Source organism: Limulus polyphemus, unplaced genomic scaffold, assembly GCF_000517525.1.
Source record: "Limulus polyphemus unplaced genomic scaffold, Limulus_polyphemus-2.1.2 Scaffold5109, whole genome shotgun sequence".
Classification (NCBI taxonomy): Eukaryota; Metazoa; Arthropoda; class Merostomata; order Xiphosura; family Limulidae; genus Limulus; species Limulus polyphemus.
Genome location: NW_013670719.1, coordinates 2,265 through 22,138, shown reverse-complemented (window position 1 = coordinate 22,138; position 19,874 = coordinate 2,265). Strand labels below are relative to the sequence as shown.

The 19,874-nt window shown below is 33.2% G+C and overlaps 1 protein-coding gene across 1 annotated transcript in view; it reads right to left on the bottom strand.

The window, feature by feature from the left end:
* LOC111089052 (pyroglutamylated RFamide peptide receptor-like) overlaps positions 1-19,386 on the bottom strand; it is a gene marked incomplete at its 3' end in the record, with an annotated part of 65,392 nt that extends 46,006 nt beyond the window's left edge. Inside the window, exons 1-2 of the mRNA XM_022400737.1 lie at positions 19,288-19,386; positions 5,432-5,766 (exon numbers count right to left, since the gene is read on the bottom strand). Coding sequence (XP_022256445.1) covers positions 5,432-5,752 — 321 coding nt within the window. The remainder of the gene's footprint in view (positions 1-5,431; positions 5,767-19,287) is intronic.
* Between the last annotated feature and the right edge of the window lie 488 nt (positions 19,387-19,874).

Below are 19,874 nucleotides of genomic sequence, written 5' to 3'. Positions count from 1 at the left end.
GCCGGGCTTATATATTAAAATAGAGGGCGTCTGGCAAACACTCGAGCCTTCATGATCCTTCTAGAAACTCATCAGGTATCTAGTCTTAAATAACTTTAAAAGATCCGTATTTTTAGATTTTAATTACTTTTATAATAATAAATTTGAAAAAAAAAGAAATAAAATACTTACCCAAAATTCCTTTTTCTTGCCGTCGATTGTCTACGAGAGTTAAACCTGATTTTTATAGTAATTATAGTGATGCACATAACAATATTTATTTAATTAAATAATACACCAAAGAATATAGAGTAATAACATGAAAAAGTTAGACAAATTCACTTCTAAAAATTTTCCTGGCTTTCTAATTATGTGACAAGAGCTGTTACAAATTCATCCAAGCTAGTCGTTAACTTTCCCACGGGAACGAATCTTGTACTGTAAGTGAAATTGATGATATTCTGTTCAGAATCCAATGTTTTACAATACGTCATTTGATAGATGAAAACCTTAACTTTCTATTGGTTATAGGTAAAATATGATGAAACGTAAGAGACAACTATCAACGAATTATGAAAGAGAAGATGTGACAGTTGGGTGTGGCCTAGGGGTCTGCTTTTCTATTTGATAGCTCTGTAACCAAACAAAATTGAAGGCTATAAAAAGTATGGTTTGTTTGAGCAATAACAATTTTATAGAGATTATTTTACGTTTAAGGGGTGATGGATAAAATAGGGATGATGACATGCTTAGACAAAATGTGTCACGTGCGTCACACTAGTGGAATTTTTTAAAAATATTTCCTTGTAGAATTAAGAACTTAAAACTTGTATACTATTAAAACACGGATTATTAGCTAAGATTTTATGTTATTCTAATTGGTATAACATAAACAAAAAGTAATTCAATTAAATTTTGAATGTAATACATCAAAACCTTGTGTTATGTGCAGTAAAGGGTGCCCGGGGCGATAAGATTAATTTTGTCATGTATTATCATTTTATATTTATTATGAAACATTATACTGAAATCAAACGTATTGTAGGTACAAACGATGTAACCATCCATTCATTTAAGTGCTTTGTACTTCTTATAGAGTCCTCTGATGATCCCCCAGAGATTATGTTCTAACCATCCTCAGAATACCCCCATAGGGTGCTTTTTGTTGGTCCTATAGATAACTCATTTGACTCTTCCTCACTTCTCTGACGCCACTCGCCAGTTAGAGAGTAAAGCAGGTAAGGAACCCTTCAATTAACCTTTAAAATCCAAAATTCAAAGGAACAGTGTTACAGAGAAAACATTTTATTGTGTCAAGCAGTAGCGGAAAATGTTGTATTTAGGTTCGTTTTGATAATCCTGTCTATATGAACTAGTATGAGATACAGATAATATAATTCAGTCTATATATATTAACAATATTTATAGGGAAGCATCTCATTTAAGATCTACAAGAGAAAACTCTTTTATGAAAGCGGTAATTATCACAGCAAGCTCTAGATTGACTATAATTTGGTTTGTCTATGTTAAAACAAAAATACATAATTAACTGAAACTTACGAATAGTAACCAAAGAAAAATACAAGAAACCCATATATTTCATTAAGTGTTCAAATATTTGCTTACAGCGCTTCTTGGTTAGAAGGTTATGCATAAAAATGTCTAAAATCACCAGCTCATTCAGTTTATAAACTAATAACACGAAACCCAAAAATATGTGTTCGAAAGTTTAATGATTAATGCGAGATATAAGTGCATTACTGAGAGGTTCATTTATTAAAACACTCTAGGTTTCAAAATGAAACATGGAAAATGAGAAGTATTTTCTGTAAAGAGAACGTTTTAATTGTGGTCATTAATCATGTTGACACAATACAAATGACTTGGTATAAAATATTTCTAATGTGGGGTGGGGGAACTCCAGCGAATCACTAAAAGCGTGTATTTGCTGGTTTCTTTATTGATTTTACGCAGTTAGTACTATCAAGGACAATTACGTCGACTTCTTTTCACAAAGTGTATGATCAATACATAGGTATGTATAAACTGTAATGTTCAATAGTCAAACGAGGGAAAGTAATGTCAGTACTTAGCAGTGTTTTTGTTTGACCTTTAATATACGTTTATATATATACCTATGTTTTTGTTTTATTTTAATATAAGTTTATATATCTATGTTTTTGTTTTATCTTTAATATAAGTTTATTTATCTGTGTTTTTGTTTGACCTTTAATATACGTTTATATATATACCTATGTTTTTGTTTTATTTTAATATAAGTTTATATATTTATGTTTTTGTTTTATCTTTAATATAAGTTTATTTATCTGTGTTTTTGTTTTATCTTTAATATAAGTTTATTTATCTGTGTTTTTGTTTTATCTTTAATATAAGTTTATTTATCTGTGTTTTTGTTTTATCTTTAATATAAGTTTACAAATCTGTGTTTTTGTGTTTCTTTTTTTTGGGGGGGGGGGTACTTTTCGATATTATTTTCTTTGAAACGAAAAGAAACACCAAGACTGAGTGTTTCTACTGATGTTTCCATACGTTTACTTTTTTTTAACAAATATGTTTAATATGCTGTAGACTCGAACACACGTGGCATCAGACATCTTGTTTACGTAAAAATGTCGCATGTGTTACGTATTACAATTTCGAATGGTCTGAAACTGAGTTAACTGATAAATTTAAATTTAGTAGTTAAATTGTACTTTGGAGTTAGTATTTAAATATATGCCGATATACCTCCAATTTATGATATTTGCCAACAGGATTGATACACAAAGTTAAACAACAAATTAACAACATCAGGTGATCTGTTGAAACTATGTCCATATGTGGACACAAACGCACTGGGTGTTGCCTCCTTTGCTTTCTTCTTTTCCAAACACCAACAATCGGACATAACATGACCAGGTTTTTACAAAAATGGCAGACAGGCCTTGATTGTTTTAAGGAAGTTTTATCCTGACCGTCAAAGATTTCAGACTAGAGGAGCTAGATTTTTTAGATACTCACATATATTGTTGATTCTTACTCTCAGATTATTCAGATTCAAGGAGAATGAGCTCCTGACCGTCAAAGATTTCAGACTAGAGGAGCTAGATTTTTTAGATACTCACATATATTGTTGATTCTTACTCTCAGATTGTTCAGATTCAAGGAGAATGAGCTCCTGACCGTCAAAGATTTCACACTAGAGGAGCTAGATTTTTTTAGATACTCACATATATTGTTGATTCTTATTCTCAGATTATTCAGATTCAAGGAGAATGAGCCACGTGTCAATCTGTAAGTAAACTTGTGTTTTCGAGTTTCGTCCTTCCATTAATAGTTATAATTATTTCTCACTATTACTAGTTTCTTCCTCTTTGGCTACTTATTTAGGGATTTTTGTATGATTTTGTTTATGTAATTTTTGGCATGGCCATCCCTACATCATACTTAATTTTTGCCAAACACTTTTATTATTTATTCCCCTTCTTTTTTTAAATAATTTCATTGAAGTAGGTTGATAAGTGAACATTTGTTATATTTTTATAATTCAATGGTAATATATATTGTTAATATCAGTTTTGTCAGTTTCTTCATTGCACTTGTAGAATGTCCTCAGATACTGATATTATACTACACAATTGGCTACAATAGATTATTAATCATCATTGTTCATAATCTTGACGTCTTGAGATTAAATGTTGAGGAACCTACACTAAGGAAAGAGCATATGAAAAAATGTATAGTTGTATCGTCTTTAAATTCATGTTCGCATTCTTTTTGGCACTGCCATCCCTACATAATTTTACATTTACAAAATGTTTTTATACTTGTTCTCACGTTTTTATCCTGACTGAAAGTTAGTGTATTCCACGAATGTGTGTAATAAAATTTAATATTATGTGTATTGATTTTTTTTACTTCATACATGGTATAGGAATTGGCTCCCTAAAGACACCGATTGTGCAGTGTACAAAGCATTGAGTATTCTGCATGTTCATCCATTATTGGCTGGTAATTTCTGTTTAACCCTGTACTAAAGCTTTTGAAAGGAACACCAGATTTCTATAAAAGCTAACTTCGAAGTGTAATGATAACATCGTTTATACCAGTATTATGATTTTTCTTTTAGCTTATAGTAAGCACAGACGTTCTTGGTGTTAGCTTGTTCCCAAGTACTATTAAATTGCTTTTGTGTTGTACAAAAGCCATTGCGAAAACGTCACACATTTTTGGGCAAACGTGGAAAAAGAAAAAAAGACGGACACTTTGGCTCTTTAGCTAGTTCCCAGTTGTTTCACTTTAACAACACTTTTCAATGATATTGGGAGTCTCACAAGCTGACATAAACTCGATAATGGCAATTAGGTTCTCAAGTAAAGCTATAACTCAACTTTAGCTGATAATTGTAAGCATCATAGAGTAATAGATTAAATCCGGCAGCCCTTTTTTTCTCAGCCCATTACTACATAGTTAAGCACTACCGTGTTCATTGATAATCAAATGCTCTCCAGTTGAGCTGGGGTAAGTTCACGTATATACAACGCTAAGATCCGAAATTTGATTCACCGCGGTCGATAGAATGCATATAGCTTATTCTGTGCCTTTGGGATAGAAATAAACATAATTAAACAAAACAATTTTTACACGTAGATGATAGCGAAAGCAGTAAAACAAGGTTTTACTTAAGTAGCATAAAGTGAATATTTAGAGAAACAATAATTTTATATCTAAATATATACTAGATGTACTTGGACATCGAAGTAGTATTCGAAGGTGTTCTCTTTCAAGAGTAAATAAAACCAAAAGTAACAAATAGTTTAATTTCTTGCTTTTAAAGTTCACATGTCATACTGTGTTGCAGCTTACAGAGTACATAATTCTTCTCGTGATTCATGGCATGCCTATGTTTTATTGATGTCACGAAAGTGCAAATTGCAACATTAATCGTCTCATATATAACGTAATTTTAGTGTCTTTTGAATGACTGACAGACAACATACTACTGTATGGTGGTGCGGGAAGTTAAAACAGGTGACCCTTCCAGGCGACCTTGGACACGTTTCGGAGAAATCATCATAAGTTGAAATGAAATCATAGTAATGCTTTCTTTTCTCTAGTAGTATCAAATGAGCGAACAATAGAACGAATGACTCCCTGCTATGGTCTCAACAAACATGAAGTAATGAACTGCAGAAAATCGCGTTTCCCTAAAATGGTGTAATTTAAATGCGAAGAAGCATAATCTAGTTTTTAGTCGAACAAATTCTACGTAAAAGAACGGAAAACCAAGAACTTTAGTAATATGATTTTTTGTTTTTATTACATCTTGTTGATGTGATTTACGTTACTAATAACTATAATAACACAGGTCCTATTAACACCTTGCTACTGTTAAGCCTAACGTTCTAATATAAATTCCTAGTAAACATAAAGCAGATTGAACAGAACTTACCATTACAGGAACACAGAAGGTAATTAAAAGCAAATCAGCAGAAGCCAAACTTGCCAAGAAAATATTATTGATAGTGCGCATGCGTTTGAAGCGGACAACTGTGTATATAATGAGGGTATTTCCAGTCAGTCCAATAATTAGAGTAAGTCCGTAGACAATGCTAGTTGGGATTAAGTCTTCTAGAGAGAATAGGTTGAAACTCTCGTAGGGATCATATTCGTATAATGGCGTGGTGTTGTTGTTCCCCTCAGTGTTAGTAGGCCCGAAGTCGTCTTCCACGTCTACAGTGTCTCTGCTAGTTTCCTCCATTATCTGAGACATAAGGACGACTTCACCTACAACATTAAAACAAATATATACGACGGTCGTATAGAAACAAAATTTGTGATCTCACTGTATTACGTAAAGTTGATATAAGTTGTTATACTTCGAAAATAAAAATACTCCGATATATATATATATCATTCTAACTTTCAGTACATAATTGTACTTAATATTAAGCTTTTTCAGAAAAGGCTTGGCTTTTAGGTTTCTTTTTCTTACCTGACAATTGAATATGCTTTGAAAACACATGTAATTAAATGAAAAAGCTTAAAACTATTAAACGTTAATTTTTTTCCGAGTAAACCGTCAATTTTAGTTTTATACATACACTATTGGGGACGTAAAATACAAAATTATTCATAAAAATAGTAATGTTAAATAAATCAGGTATTTAATGTAATTAAGCACTTTAAGCGCTTATATGACTATTATCAGCTCTACGTTCACGTTATTATTCTGGTTTAATACGAAAACGTATAATTATGTTCAAATTCGATTATTATTCGATAATTATGTTGTTGACTAAACAGTGATGAAAACCAGCTCATCTAGTTTCTTAATGAAAGGCTATGATTAAGTACAGCATATAAATGTTTTGTTTGGAAGTAGTTTCTCCATATTCATTAGACGCTTTTGAAATGTTAATCAAATTAAAGGACAAAACTTCGTGTTTACATAAAACAAAAATAGGGTTTTTTATTTCACCTAAACTGTTTCTCGCAGTGATGAAGTGCACAGACACCCACTGTTTTCTATATCAGAGCTGAATATCCATTTTATAGACAAATGAATATTGGCGGTTTCCATTTTACAAATAATAATAACAGTCTTACAATAAATTTGCATTAACTATCATAAAAATGTGTTCGGAAATGACTTATCTAATTTTATAGTAAAGCTATATCTAACAAGTGAACTATATCACTAAAAATGCGTTTGGAAACGGCTTAGCTAGTTTTACAATAGATATCAACATCTTAGCTAAACCATCATGAAAATGTGTTCGGAAACGCTTATCCAGTTTTACAACTGAAATAAGCCATTAAAAAAATATGTTGTTCAATAGCCTTATATTAGCAGCTGAGCTAAGCCGTCAGAAAAATGTTTTGAAATAACTTATCCGATTTTACAATAGCCTTATATTAGCAGCTGAGCTAAGCCGTCAGAAAAATGTTTCGAAATAACTTATCCGGTTTTACAATAGCCTTATATTAGCAGCTGAGCTAAGCCATCAGAAAAATGTGTTTCGAAGTGGCTTATCTAATTCTACAACAGACTTATATCAAGTAACTGAGCTAATCTTAACGATTAGACGGTACTCCAGACAGTAAGTTGTCATATCATTATGGTATGTTGTCAGTACCAAAACATTTATGCGAAAATAGTATATCCATTTTTACTTACAAACTCATATACTCTTTTAACAGTTTGTTAACTCTCGCGCTAAGTCACTCGAGTGTCTGCGCTAGCCGTTCCTAATTTTGAAATTATAAACCAGAGAGAAGATATTTAGTCTGCACCACCCACAGCCAATCCATGGGCTACTCTCTGTAGTGGGTTTGATTGTAACATTATAACGCCCCCACAGCTGAAAAGGTGGGGATATTCGGAAAAGGGATTCGATCCCACAACTCACAGATTTCGAGTCCAGTGCCTTAATCACCAGGTCGTGACAAGCCTCTTATAACAGAAGTATTGAAATTACACCAAAAAGAAGATTATGTTCGAAAACAACTCTTTCGATTTTGTGAAAATTACATTACTAATGGCCCTCTATAAAGTTGTATGGGGAGAGGCGGGTGAAGTACATCCATATTTTTAATACAAAATTCTGTGTTAGCTTATATATTTACACAAACAGAATTACGGAATTTACCTTTTTTTTACAAAAGTTTATTAGGAATCATAAATTAGTGTTAACCAACTGAAACACGTGTTCAAATAATTCGTTTTACTTGTTAATTTGGTGGGTTATTTGAAATAAAATATATCAGAATGAAGTAATTTGGTAGTTTTCAGTTTGAATCATAGTCAATCACATATAAAATTAATATATATTGTACTCAATATAAATAACATTAAGACTTATAGTTTTAAATATTATAACATTAATAATGCGTTAATAGATTGTTTAGTTGTTTTTGCTTTATGTTTATGATTATGCTAATAATTAACATACTTTGAAGGATAGTTTAAACTCTCTCTGGTGATTTTGGGACTAAAATTCTGAAAATATGATTTGAAGTTAATGAATTTTACTGTCCAATAACTTGTTTTTAATGATAATTTTTACGACCAGATTGATGGTGTAACAATAACCTCTAGATTAGCTCTTTCATGAAAAATTGTGGTTGGAGGAACACTTTAAGGATCGTTCTCATGGTCATCAGTTCATGAGGTATCTAAAAACATTAATCAATAAAAAAAGAAATTTTATTGATCTGTAGTTCCACTTTGTAAGAAATATATATATACAGAATGGTTTTTCTTAAGGACTCAATAAATAGAATAACCCGTGATTATTTCAGAACTTCATAATCCTACAAATATATGAAGTGTCTAATAAAACAGGCTTGTGATGGTTTTATGTCTTGAAATTTTTTCATGTTCTAGAGTAATTCTTCTCCATCACGTACAGATTTTTCACAAAACGTCAAATGTACTTTTACATTAGTGAATCATTTTCATCGAAATCGGGTCACACTTTGTTATGCTTAAAGGGTTGACAACCATGGCTATAGATTTCTCTAGACCAATCGCGACGTGAGAGTCTTATCGATCGTTCTAGAACCTAAACATAACAAACATAATAATAAAAAAAATATTGTGGTAAACTAAATAATAATTTGTTTTAAGTAAGATTTTTTTTTCTTCCTTACTTGTAAAAATTCATTACGTAACCGAAAAATTAATAGTATTTTCGAAATCTGCGTAGCTGAATTATGTAAAATCCATTATTAAAACCAAAACAACTTTTATGAAGTTTAAATTCGCAGGCCTGTGTAATTCAATATCTACAGTTTTCCCACACATTGGAAGAGTCGCGTCTTATCCTTCGAAGAATGCACCTGCACAAATCATTAACTTGTATTTTAGGCCAGAATCATTATAGATGTAAAGACATCGAATGTGGTTTGTCAGTTTATTTCCTCTTGTTGTAAACAAAATGATATTGAATTGATCCACCACAAGATGGCTACAAACACGAGTGAAAAAACGTGCAAATTTAAAAATACTATAGGCGTGGAGCGCTTCTTTGGTGAGCGTCGCCCTTTCAAACCATTTCAAGACCTTAACTAAGGCCAAAGATTGCATCCTCATAAGCAAACGCCGTAACCAATAACAAAAGAAACTTGGTAAACATCTCAATATATGTCTTTTTTTTTTCTCCGTCACACTGTTTTCTGCAATTATGATGATAAACTTCATTCACATAGCAACGATACAAGGTTAAGACTTTATTATGTACGTAGTTTTAGTCAGTTTAATAAAGCAATCTTTTTCAAATTCTTTGATTTATTCTTTAAAAAAATGACTTGGTGAACCTCTTTCAAAATTAACGAACATTGAAATCTTTTTATGTTTATTATACAAACTGTAAACACTTATTACTGTGAGTAGCATGACTACTGGTTATCATTACTCACAGTACGTGGGTGTATGACTAAAGATAAACCACTTGTAGTCGAACTACGTGTAGCATGGCCACTGGTTATCATTACTCACAGTACGTGGGTGTATGACTAAAGATAAAACACTTGTAGTCGAACTACGTGTAGCATGGCCACTGGTTATCATTACTCACAGTACGTGGGTGTATGACTAAAGATAAAACATTGTAGTCGAACTACGTGTTTTCTCATAGCTCATGTATATTTTCTCTTAAATTTATTTCTTTGTTTTTATTTAAGAACACATTTGACCCATCACTCAAGAAACGTTTAAAGTATTTTATTGAATTTAATTTCGACATATATAATAATTAATTTTATGTTAGTATACAGTGTCCATTTGATGTTTGAAACGTTCGTACATTTGTTTTTTGCAGACAGTAAACTACTAACTATATCGTAAACTATCGTTATACAATTTTTCTTCACATTCACCAAGAAGTTTATATTAATGGTAAAATAATAAAAGCGACAGTAAACATTTTGGATACACGTATGTGAAGGTAACGAGGCAGCGAAAGAAAAATAACGAGCCTTACTCACTGCATTCCATTCATGCCCATTTAGTGGTGAATATAATGACTGCTCGAAACTACAGCTCTCAGCTGCTCATGATATAGGGCTAGATTCTATAACTTATGGGTTCTCGTATTACATACTGGAAACATAAACAACAAAACAAAATCAATAAGTAACGTTATACAAAGAATTGAGTTCATTTTAATAAAATGATTTTCAATATGCAAATTAGCAAGTCATGTGACAAATACAGTCGATATAAAGAACGTACATTAAAATGTCCTTCAGATTATTTGTAAGCAAGTTATCTTTCTCAAACGTAATATAACTGTGGATGTTACATAGACGCACAGAAATAAATTGTCAGCTCTAAACAGTCACTCATATGAATCAGGATTTCAGACTCTTTCGCTAATAATGAATTATTGATTGTAATGGTAATATGCATCCGGATATCACATATACTATTGAAAAACAAATTTAGTCTCTGACGTCAATCCAGAACGCTATACTTCAATTTTTCATTACGGCATTGGTTGGTCTCTAGGTTCATCCAAAGTAAATTGCTGTTTTAATTAGCTCTCTTCTTGTGCAACTATGTACGGAAGTAAACGATCGTTAGCTTTACATGTACTGTTACCGTTTTTGACAAACATCATCAAATAGGCGCTTTTTTTCAGTAAAACAAACTTACATATGACACTAATGTAATGATAACATATGTATCTGAATATTCACACACTGCTCGAAAAGAACTAAAGATTTTAAATATCATATAGGCTGTTCAGAAAACAGTTCAAGGGGTCAGAGATAACACTAATCTCACAGAATGTAACTTGCCATTCTGAATATTACAGAGATTGCTCTGAAATATATTACAGTTCTTATAGAGTCAAATGCTACAAACTGTTTCAAGGGGAAGGGGGTGTTAGGTGTTATTATCCCCATCAATACAAATTCAGTTTCATAAAACCTTTCCTAGTGATCTGAACAATAACCCCGACCTGAACAATTTGCACGATTTCCGTTAGTATAGCTTTAATGTTCATTGAAAAGATGGGCGTAGGGCCCGATTTGTCAGAGATTGTAGTTTTTCAGGGTGTTTTTCGAAACGATATTGGTAATTATTAATTCATATTGAGTAAGAGGTCTTATGAAGACTTTGTAAATGAGTAGAAATTTAGGTGTTTTACAATCGCGAACACAGTATCTTGTATTAAGACCTCTCATGGAATTAAACACCTGGAAGACTTTGTAAATGAGTAGGAAAGTAGATGTTTTACAACCACGAACCCAGTATCTTGTATAGGTGTTTAATTCCATGAGAGGTCTTAGGAAGACTTTGTAAATGAGTAGGAAAGTAGATGTTTTACAACCACGAACCCAGTATCTTGTATAGGTGTTTAATTCCATGAGAGGTCTTATGAAGACTTTGTAAATGAGTAGGAAAGTAGGTGTTTTACAACCGCGAACCCAGTATCTTGTATAGGTGTTTAATTCCATGAGAGGTCTTATGAAGACTTTGTGGATGAGTAGGAATGTAGGTGCTTTACAATCGCGAACACGGTATCTTGTATAGGTGTCTAATTTTTGTGCGTAATTTGGCTGTTATTTCGTTAAAATGTGAAACCCCAAACGTTAATTGATTTCCTAAGCGTTAATGGGGTATGTATAAATTTGGATTAACTTTTTTCATTATAAGAAATTTCGTTTTTAAACCTCCGTAGAAAATTATTGAAAGGGTTAACAGCGATTCGCCACTTAATACACTTCATTTAGCATGAGCAGAATACAAATTATTTAAGTTAATTTCATTTAAATCTGTGTACAGACATCCTACTTTGTCATTACACAAAACACTACATTTGGTAGGATACATACACACTATGTGAAATTAACTATGTGGAGATTGTACAGAGATAGGCGTGACAGAAGAATAAGATAATTGGTTTATCATTACACAAAATACTGGAGTCAACATTTGGTAGGATACATACTTACTATGTGGAGATTGCAGTGAAACAGGCGTGACAGAAGAATAAGATAATTGGTTTATCATTACACAAAATACTGGATTCAACATTTGGTAGGATACATACTTACTATGTGGAGATTGCAGTGAAACAGGCGTGACAGAAAAATAATATAATCGATTTTTCATTACACAGAACAATACGTTCGGCCTGGCGCATGCTAGTCTGAAGCTAGGGTAGATATTTACAAATGTCTTTAGTTTAGGAATTATTACAGCACACGTGCTAGGAAAAAACACATTCAGAAGATGGCCTGGACTCCTTTGTAAAATAGTAGATTAAGTAGTAGTAGCATGGGATATTTGATTGGCAATTTTCCCAGCCACCAGAGTTAAGTGTTTTTGTCTGCCATCTGACATTCCAAGTGTAAGCCAAATACAAAAAGCTTCCCTGTGATACCACTGTCAGCAATAGTAGGGTCACATAGGTACACATATAGTCTTCTCCGTGTGGCTTCAAAACTGAGACCCGTCATTCTAAAGCAAACGGTGAGAAGCAAAGTTCATTGCATATTGTGATGGCTCTCAAAGTACTGAATTCATAGCTGGGATAAACAGCATACAAGCTGCACCAAGTTTAGAAGCCCAGTAGATTGAATATCCCTCTGCACAGAGGATGTACTCGACTTGTAGTTATAGATTTAGTATCATGTTTGTTAGTTTGCTTTTCAGAAAAAGTTTCTGTGATTACATGAATTGAATAATGATTACTTCTAGGTGACTAAGCTAATATTTTACATTACCACATCTAGTAGTTATCCTTATATTCAGTAAACTACCCACCCACAGTGAATGTAGATATTAGGTGGAGTGAAATTTCTATGAGACATATACCAGAAGCACTGCATCAAATAGTCTGTTGGTTATTTCAAACATTTACTCAGAGCTACACAAAAACTATTTGAGCTAGCTTAACTAGATGGGAGACAGATGGCCAACAGCACCCACCACCAACTCTTAGCAGTCCATGGGCCAAACAGTATTGGTGGTGTCAAAAAGTGGTAACAAATGACCTTCATACCAGTGAACAAGCATGACAAATTAATGCCGGAAGTGCATGTTCGACTTTCCAAATGACTAGCTTTCCAATTTACATGTGTTTCAATTTTCCACGTGTATATGTATTAAGATTTGAAGCTTCCGATGTGTGTATGTGCAGAATAGTCAATAATTAGGAACCCTTTACCTGTATCTAGTATTCTAGGGGACCCACTATTTTGGGTGTAAGCCTTAGTCTGGATAGGAGAAAGGGACTGGACATCAGAGAAACAGCAATGGCGGAAGCAACAGACCCCTCTTACAGAATTTTCTATTTATGATCAACATACACAATGCATAGTAAATCCATTAACACTGGTGCACTTAGTGATTTAAAATTATTATAATATCGATTAGATAACTTAACTACCAGAAAGTTAAGTAATAAGGTTTACATTTTTTAAACATATTAGGCCTGTGACTGAGTGAATTGAGTGAACCATGGAATCAGAGGAAAGTGACTATGAACCAACTTTGTATCATATCAACAAGTATCACATGAAGTAACCAAGTGACCACTAGCAACCTAACAAAACCCAGGGACATTGTGTCATGGAAGACACTCTTGGAGGCTGCAAAAATACAAGACTTTACTCCAATTCTACAATTGATCACTGAAGACATTTTTAAAATATGACATAGGTGAAACTAATAAATGATTCCATTCATTAGATGGACAAGTGGATTACATCAGGCAGAGGTCAGGAGAAACAGCCTTAGGTTGCACTGTGGAAGTTGGCGAGACAAAGACATATGCAGTGTCAGAGTCATCATCCTACAATATGTTGTTTGACCATATCAGGACAAACCTGATGAAGAAATGGAACAATTGTTTTCCAAAGCAGCATTATATCAATGGAATGAAATAAAGCACACCATGGATAGCTTTGACCACCTTGTCCCAGTGAATTAGATGACACATACGTGGACATGTCATTTCCATTCAGAGCATTTCTAACAATTCTACTGTCTTGCACAACAAAAGCCTCTAATCACATAACTTGTGTACAGAGATCAGTGTAGTAATTTTCCCCCTTCAGTGGTGCAAGAGCAGGACCAATAAATACATCAAAACATATTTTATCATCCCGGGCAGTAAAGATGCTGACTGGAAATGTTAAGATCAATAAAGATCTTGAACCATCTTGTTGGATGTACAATACTGTTTAGTTTAAGTGTTATTTTTAGTTTATTTTGTGACTTAATATCTAATGATCGTTTAGTTTTCATGCCGGCAGTGTGGGGGATTGACTGTTTTAAAAATCTTAGTTATGACAAGTTTGGTTATGTGACTCGGTAAGAGTCGTACGTTATGTGTGCGGCTCAATTGTTGTAGTATTGTTGACGCCAGTTACTAGAATCTTCGATATTTTCCTCGTTACCTTAAGTAAGTATTTTCACATTATTGCATCGCTCGCGTAGTTTATAGAAAGTTCGAGGTCTCAGTAAACAACGTATAAATATAGGCGACCAAGCAGTACAAGTCAAGTAGAGAAAAAAATGAAGTGTAAGTAAAGTTCAGTCATTAAAAGTTAGGAAGCATGAAGTTAGCCGGCGTGTGAGTAATTAGCCATATATTAAAGTGAGCTTCACAGTTTAACAGAGCTAAGGAGAATAATTTGTCTTGTCAAAGGTTATTCTAAAGTAATTGAACCCGTCTGTGTGAACCTTGACGAAAAGGAGACAATTATTTAAACTTCGAGATACATCTATGGTAACCCACGGAGTAACGTAAGTGAATATATCACAGATTGTATAGTAAAAAAAATAGTTTGTCTTGTCAGTTTTATTCTAATGCAATTGAACTATGTGGACAAGAAAAGAGAATTATTAAGAGTTTTAGATACAAATGTATAAAGAATTTTTGTACATACATTTGATTTGTTTTGAATATATTATTTTAAAACAACTGACAGATCTAGAGCATGGGGTATGAACTTCAGAATTGGAGGAAATAAACACAGTTTTACGTAGAAATTGCAATTGCAGGAAGAAGAAGATTATGTACTGCCCTCAAATACATAACCTGGAGTTCAAGCTATGCTAACACAAAACAACATAGACAGACAGGAAGCCCTCAGTGGATCTGGAACATCACGTCAAGTGAATGGGATAACTGTACAACCATAGGTATCTGCTGCAGCTCAATTACCCCCCCCCCCCCAGCAAGCAGATATGCAAAAAGACAAGAGATTATCCCTTCCCTTTAGGTCTCTCATATTTCTCCACTACAACTGTGGTAACAGGAAACATCCTCTAGCCATTTTACCACTTCATCCTTCGAGGGCAGAATCAACCAGAGCTTAACAAAAAAAAATATTGCTTGGTCTGTTGGTGCACTACTGTGACAACCAGAAATCAGTTTATGGATTGGCTTTAACATACTGATAAATGGTCACAAGTAAGTCAAAATATATGTACTCAGTTATCTGCCAACCAGTTGTGCTCCAGCAACTCAGATGTCAGCCATTTGTCAAATACTGGACTAAACAGGATATATAATGAAGTCTCCAGAATTCCCAGAAATTGTTTGTGTCTTTGATAAGGCTCTCTGTAGAAAAGCTGTGGAAATTGTGTGAAAAATTCTGGAACAATTCAGTGATATTGTCTTGAAGATGAAATTGAATGCCTTCTATGAAATTTGCAATCATCTCTCTACCTCTAAACATTAACGGTGTGAAAGTAGTAGTTGGTATAAACACTGAGTCGGATTATTCATTAACGGTGTGAAAGTAGTAGTTGGTATAAACACTAAGTCGGATTATTCATTATTAATGAAAATATATGGCAACAAATCAAGAGAAATGATCCAACACTTCAACTAAAAACCTTGGAGTAACTGTAACATGTGTCTTGCAGATGGAATGACGAACTGTCAACCGTTAGGATACTTGGAAGTAAAACAATTAGTTAGAAATAGCATTGTGGACCAATATTTTGTTGTCGTCAAAGATTTAGCTATATCTTGTCTTATTGGATTATACTTCATTTAGCAAAACGAAACAACCTTCAACTTCTTCACAAATGTTCTTGAATTTAATGTGCATGACCTTGAGACTGAAAGATTCTTACTGAAGAAGTACAATATTCATGTTTAAAGAGTAAAGATGGTGAACAATTAAACAACTTGTGTTGAAATATGCCGATATTTTTAACAATAAACCTGGCGTCACAGATTTATCTGAACATAGTATTGTGACCACGACAGAAACGCCAGTGTTTAGCAAACCTTATTCTCCCACTAAATTAAAAGATATACATGATCAAGTGGATGAAATGCTTCGTGATTGGTTAACTGAACCCTCCACATTTCTTCTTGAGCTTCTCCAGTAGTTATTGTCAAGAAGAAACTAATGATTTTAGGTTCTGTGTTGACTACAAGAAGTTAAATCAAGTCTCAGAATCTGGCTGCTGTCCACTGCCTCATATAAGTGATATTTTAAATGCTTTGTCAGAGGCAACCTGTATCAGTACATTAGACTTATCCAGTAGATATTGGCAAATACCTGCTGATAAGGAGGATCAACAAAAAACTGCTTTCATAACGGGTAACGGACTTTATAAATTTAAAGTGATGCCTTTTGGTCTTAAAAATGCACCTACCACCCTCCAGAGACATGTGGATAAGGCTTTAGCAGGAGCAACTGAATGTCCCACGGCTTATATTGATAATATTATAATGTTTTCACCCCCACTTGAACAACACTTGAAAAACCTTGAATTGGTATGCTACGTACAGCTAATCTTACCGTAAAAGTTTCTAAAAGCACATTTTGCTAATCAAAAGTGTCATATTTAGGACTTAAACTCTCTTTTGAGGGAATGCACACAAATGATAACAAAGTGAAAGCTGTTACAGACCTCTCCCTACTCCAAACAATTTCAAAGATTTGAGCACATTCTTGGGTATGTTTGCCTAATACAATCAGATAATTCCAAACTTTGCTACAATTTCTGAACCTTTATATCATATCAGTTACAAAAGAAGCGTATGAGGTAGAAATTGATCTCCCAGTGTGAGGATGCATTCCAGAAATTAATAAAAAAAAGGCTTTATGTGAATCCCCTGTCTTGATACTTCCAAGAAAAAGTGAACACTATTTTTTGCATACTGATGCTTCAAATGTTGGATTAGGGATACTTCTGTATCAGAAGGGTTCCATAGCATATGCCAGTAGAACACTGAACTCTGCAGAAAGAAGCTATACTACTACAGATTTTGAATGTCTAGCCGTAGTCTGGACTATAGAAAAATTTAAGATATACCTAGATGGAGAAGAATCTACAGTTATAACAGACCATGCTGCCTTGAAATGGTTACAGACAGCTTCGAAATTAGCTGGTGACTGACATGTTTATCATTTAAATTGCGGGACTTAACAACTGAAATACTTCACAGAAAAGGAAAAGAGAACCAGTTCCCTGATGCCCTATCTAGACATCCTAATGACCCCCAGAAGAAATTCCAGATTCGGACATCAGTAAGCTATCACCTAAATTTTTTGCCATTGTCAATGTCAACACTAGAGAACAATTTGCTACTAAATAGTCTAAAGATGATGAGTATAAGCATATATACTGTTATTTGAAAAATGGACTATTACCAGATGATTCTACTACAGTTTCAGAGACTGTAACTAAATCCAAGCAATATGTTTTGAATGATAATGTTCTTTATAAAGGGTTGCTGGCAAAGGTGAATTCACACCAGTTATTCGAAAAATATTGAGATTGGCAATAAGCATTTATATTTTGTATGCATGAATAATGAAACTGATACCAGCTTCCCTAACGGTGACGTATAGATACTATTAATATAGCTGAAGAGTATGTAAATTTATGATCACATGAGGTTGTACTCTCGTGATCTACTCTGTGAATAAATACCCTACCAGAAGCTACACTAAGAGAGAAAAAGTCCACACATAGTTATTGAAGGGTATAGTTATTGCTGTTTGTCACTCGATATTGTTATTGATGTTGAAAGGTATTGTTTTAATATTGTATTTGCTGTATTTTTTTTTTTTTGAATTTGGTTTTTCTTGGTTCTTTTCCTGATTCTGTTATTTTTGATTTATCGATATTTATAATAAATAGTTTATTAACATTTGTGTGAAGTTCTGGCCAAGCATTTGGTTATTAACAGTGTTGAATCTGGTCATTAACAGTGTTGAATTTAATTGTAAGTGTTGTTATTGTGAATGAATAGCGTTTTTGTTGTCGAACCCTGATTGTAGCGGTGTGTTCATTTTATACCGTTACAAGTGCACAAAAAAGCGACCGAAGTTAGATTTGTATTAGATATTCGTGACATTCGAAAATTAAAGACTCCTAAACATTGCATTTTTTTCATTTATAAAAATCGATTATTATATTCCCATATCCATCACCATCAGGTAAAAATTAGTAACATTCATTGCAAATGTCACTCACTTCTGCTACTCTAAAGGATCCGTTTCAGATCTTTTTATATCAAAATTATGATATTCTGTCTCTAAACACTTTAAAAAGTTACTTTTCTTCCTTTTTTATTGCAAATGTCGTTGTTTTTTTATTATTCCGAAAAATATTCACATGTTGTGGTTCAGATACCTCTTATGTTGCCCATGGAATAGCTAGAGAATACTTAAAATGATGAAATTTGATCTTTAAGTACCGTACGAAAGTTACATTTTTGTCGCTTTTACTGTAAATATCGTTAATATTTATTATTCTGAAGGATATTTAAATATACGAATACAGCACTTCACATATTTTTAACTGGGAATAACTGGATAGAGTTCTAACGATTTTCTGCTAATATCGCCAATTTATACTGTTGAGACGGATTTATGAATTTATACATACAAATATCAACTTTTTTTATTCAGATGGCTATTCACATGTGAATCTTACATATATTGTGGAATAGAGATACAAATATCCATGCTGGAGATATTGTGTAGCCCTTTAGGACCAAATGATGAAACTCGACGATTAAATCCCCAGAACTATAGACTTTTCAATTGAGAACGCCAATAATTGTTCATTTGGAGGGACATTCGCAGGTGAATGCCACAAATATTGAATATCAGTCTAGGTTTAAGAAGTTCTTATTTTACAGTTGTTGTGGCTCTTACAATATGATAGTATGATAAGTGTCAAATGTTTTTACACCAAAGAGTCACGATAAACTCAAAACTCTTAATCCTGTTCATATGTTTTCATTTCGTAAACGCATTTGACAGAAAAAGAAATCTCTGCAAAATATGATAAACAACTAGTATATTTACCTGACTCATTAAAACCAGCTGTTTTTCAGCGAAGTGTAGACGTTGAAAATACGATAACTTGAGTTTCTCGACAACCTTCGTGGAATGCTACAGTAGAGTTGGGACATTTCTAGCGTGAATGTAAAGTCAGTCTAAAGAGTTGCGCCAAATGGTACTGTATTTTATTTTACGCTGAGCATGATGGGAAACATGCGACAAGCAACGTGACACATTCTTTCAATCTATAATAGAGAGAATATCCAGATATCAAAGTGGGAGCAACTGATGAATAAAAGTACCAATTTTCGATCCTGTTGAAATTGTCAGGTGCTGTACTTTCACAACCGGTCCTTTAAACTTTTACGTATCTAGTTACCATACTATATATTATTTATTTACCAGTGAACTGAGTGGTCTAAAATATTCTACTTATGGAAATCACTATAGAAACAAATTAAATATATTTACATAATAGTGACACTATAGATGCATAATACCAGTATCACAAATGTATACAAAATTCGTAACCAAAATTTATATCAAGATTCCTTATGTCTAATCCTACACAACAAATTCAGTTCGAGCCTTCTAGCGTAGAACTTTTTACC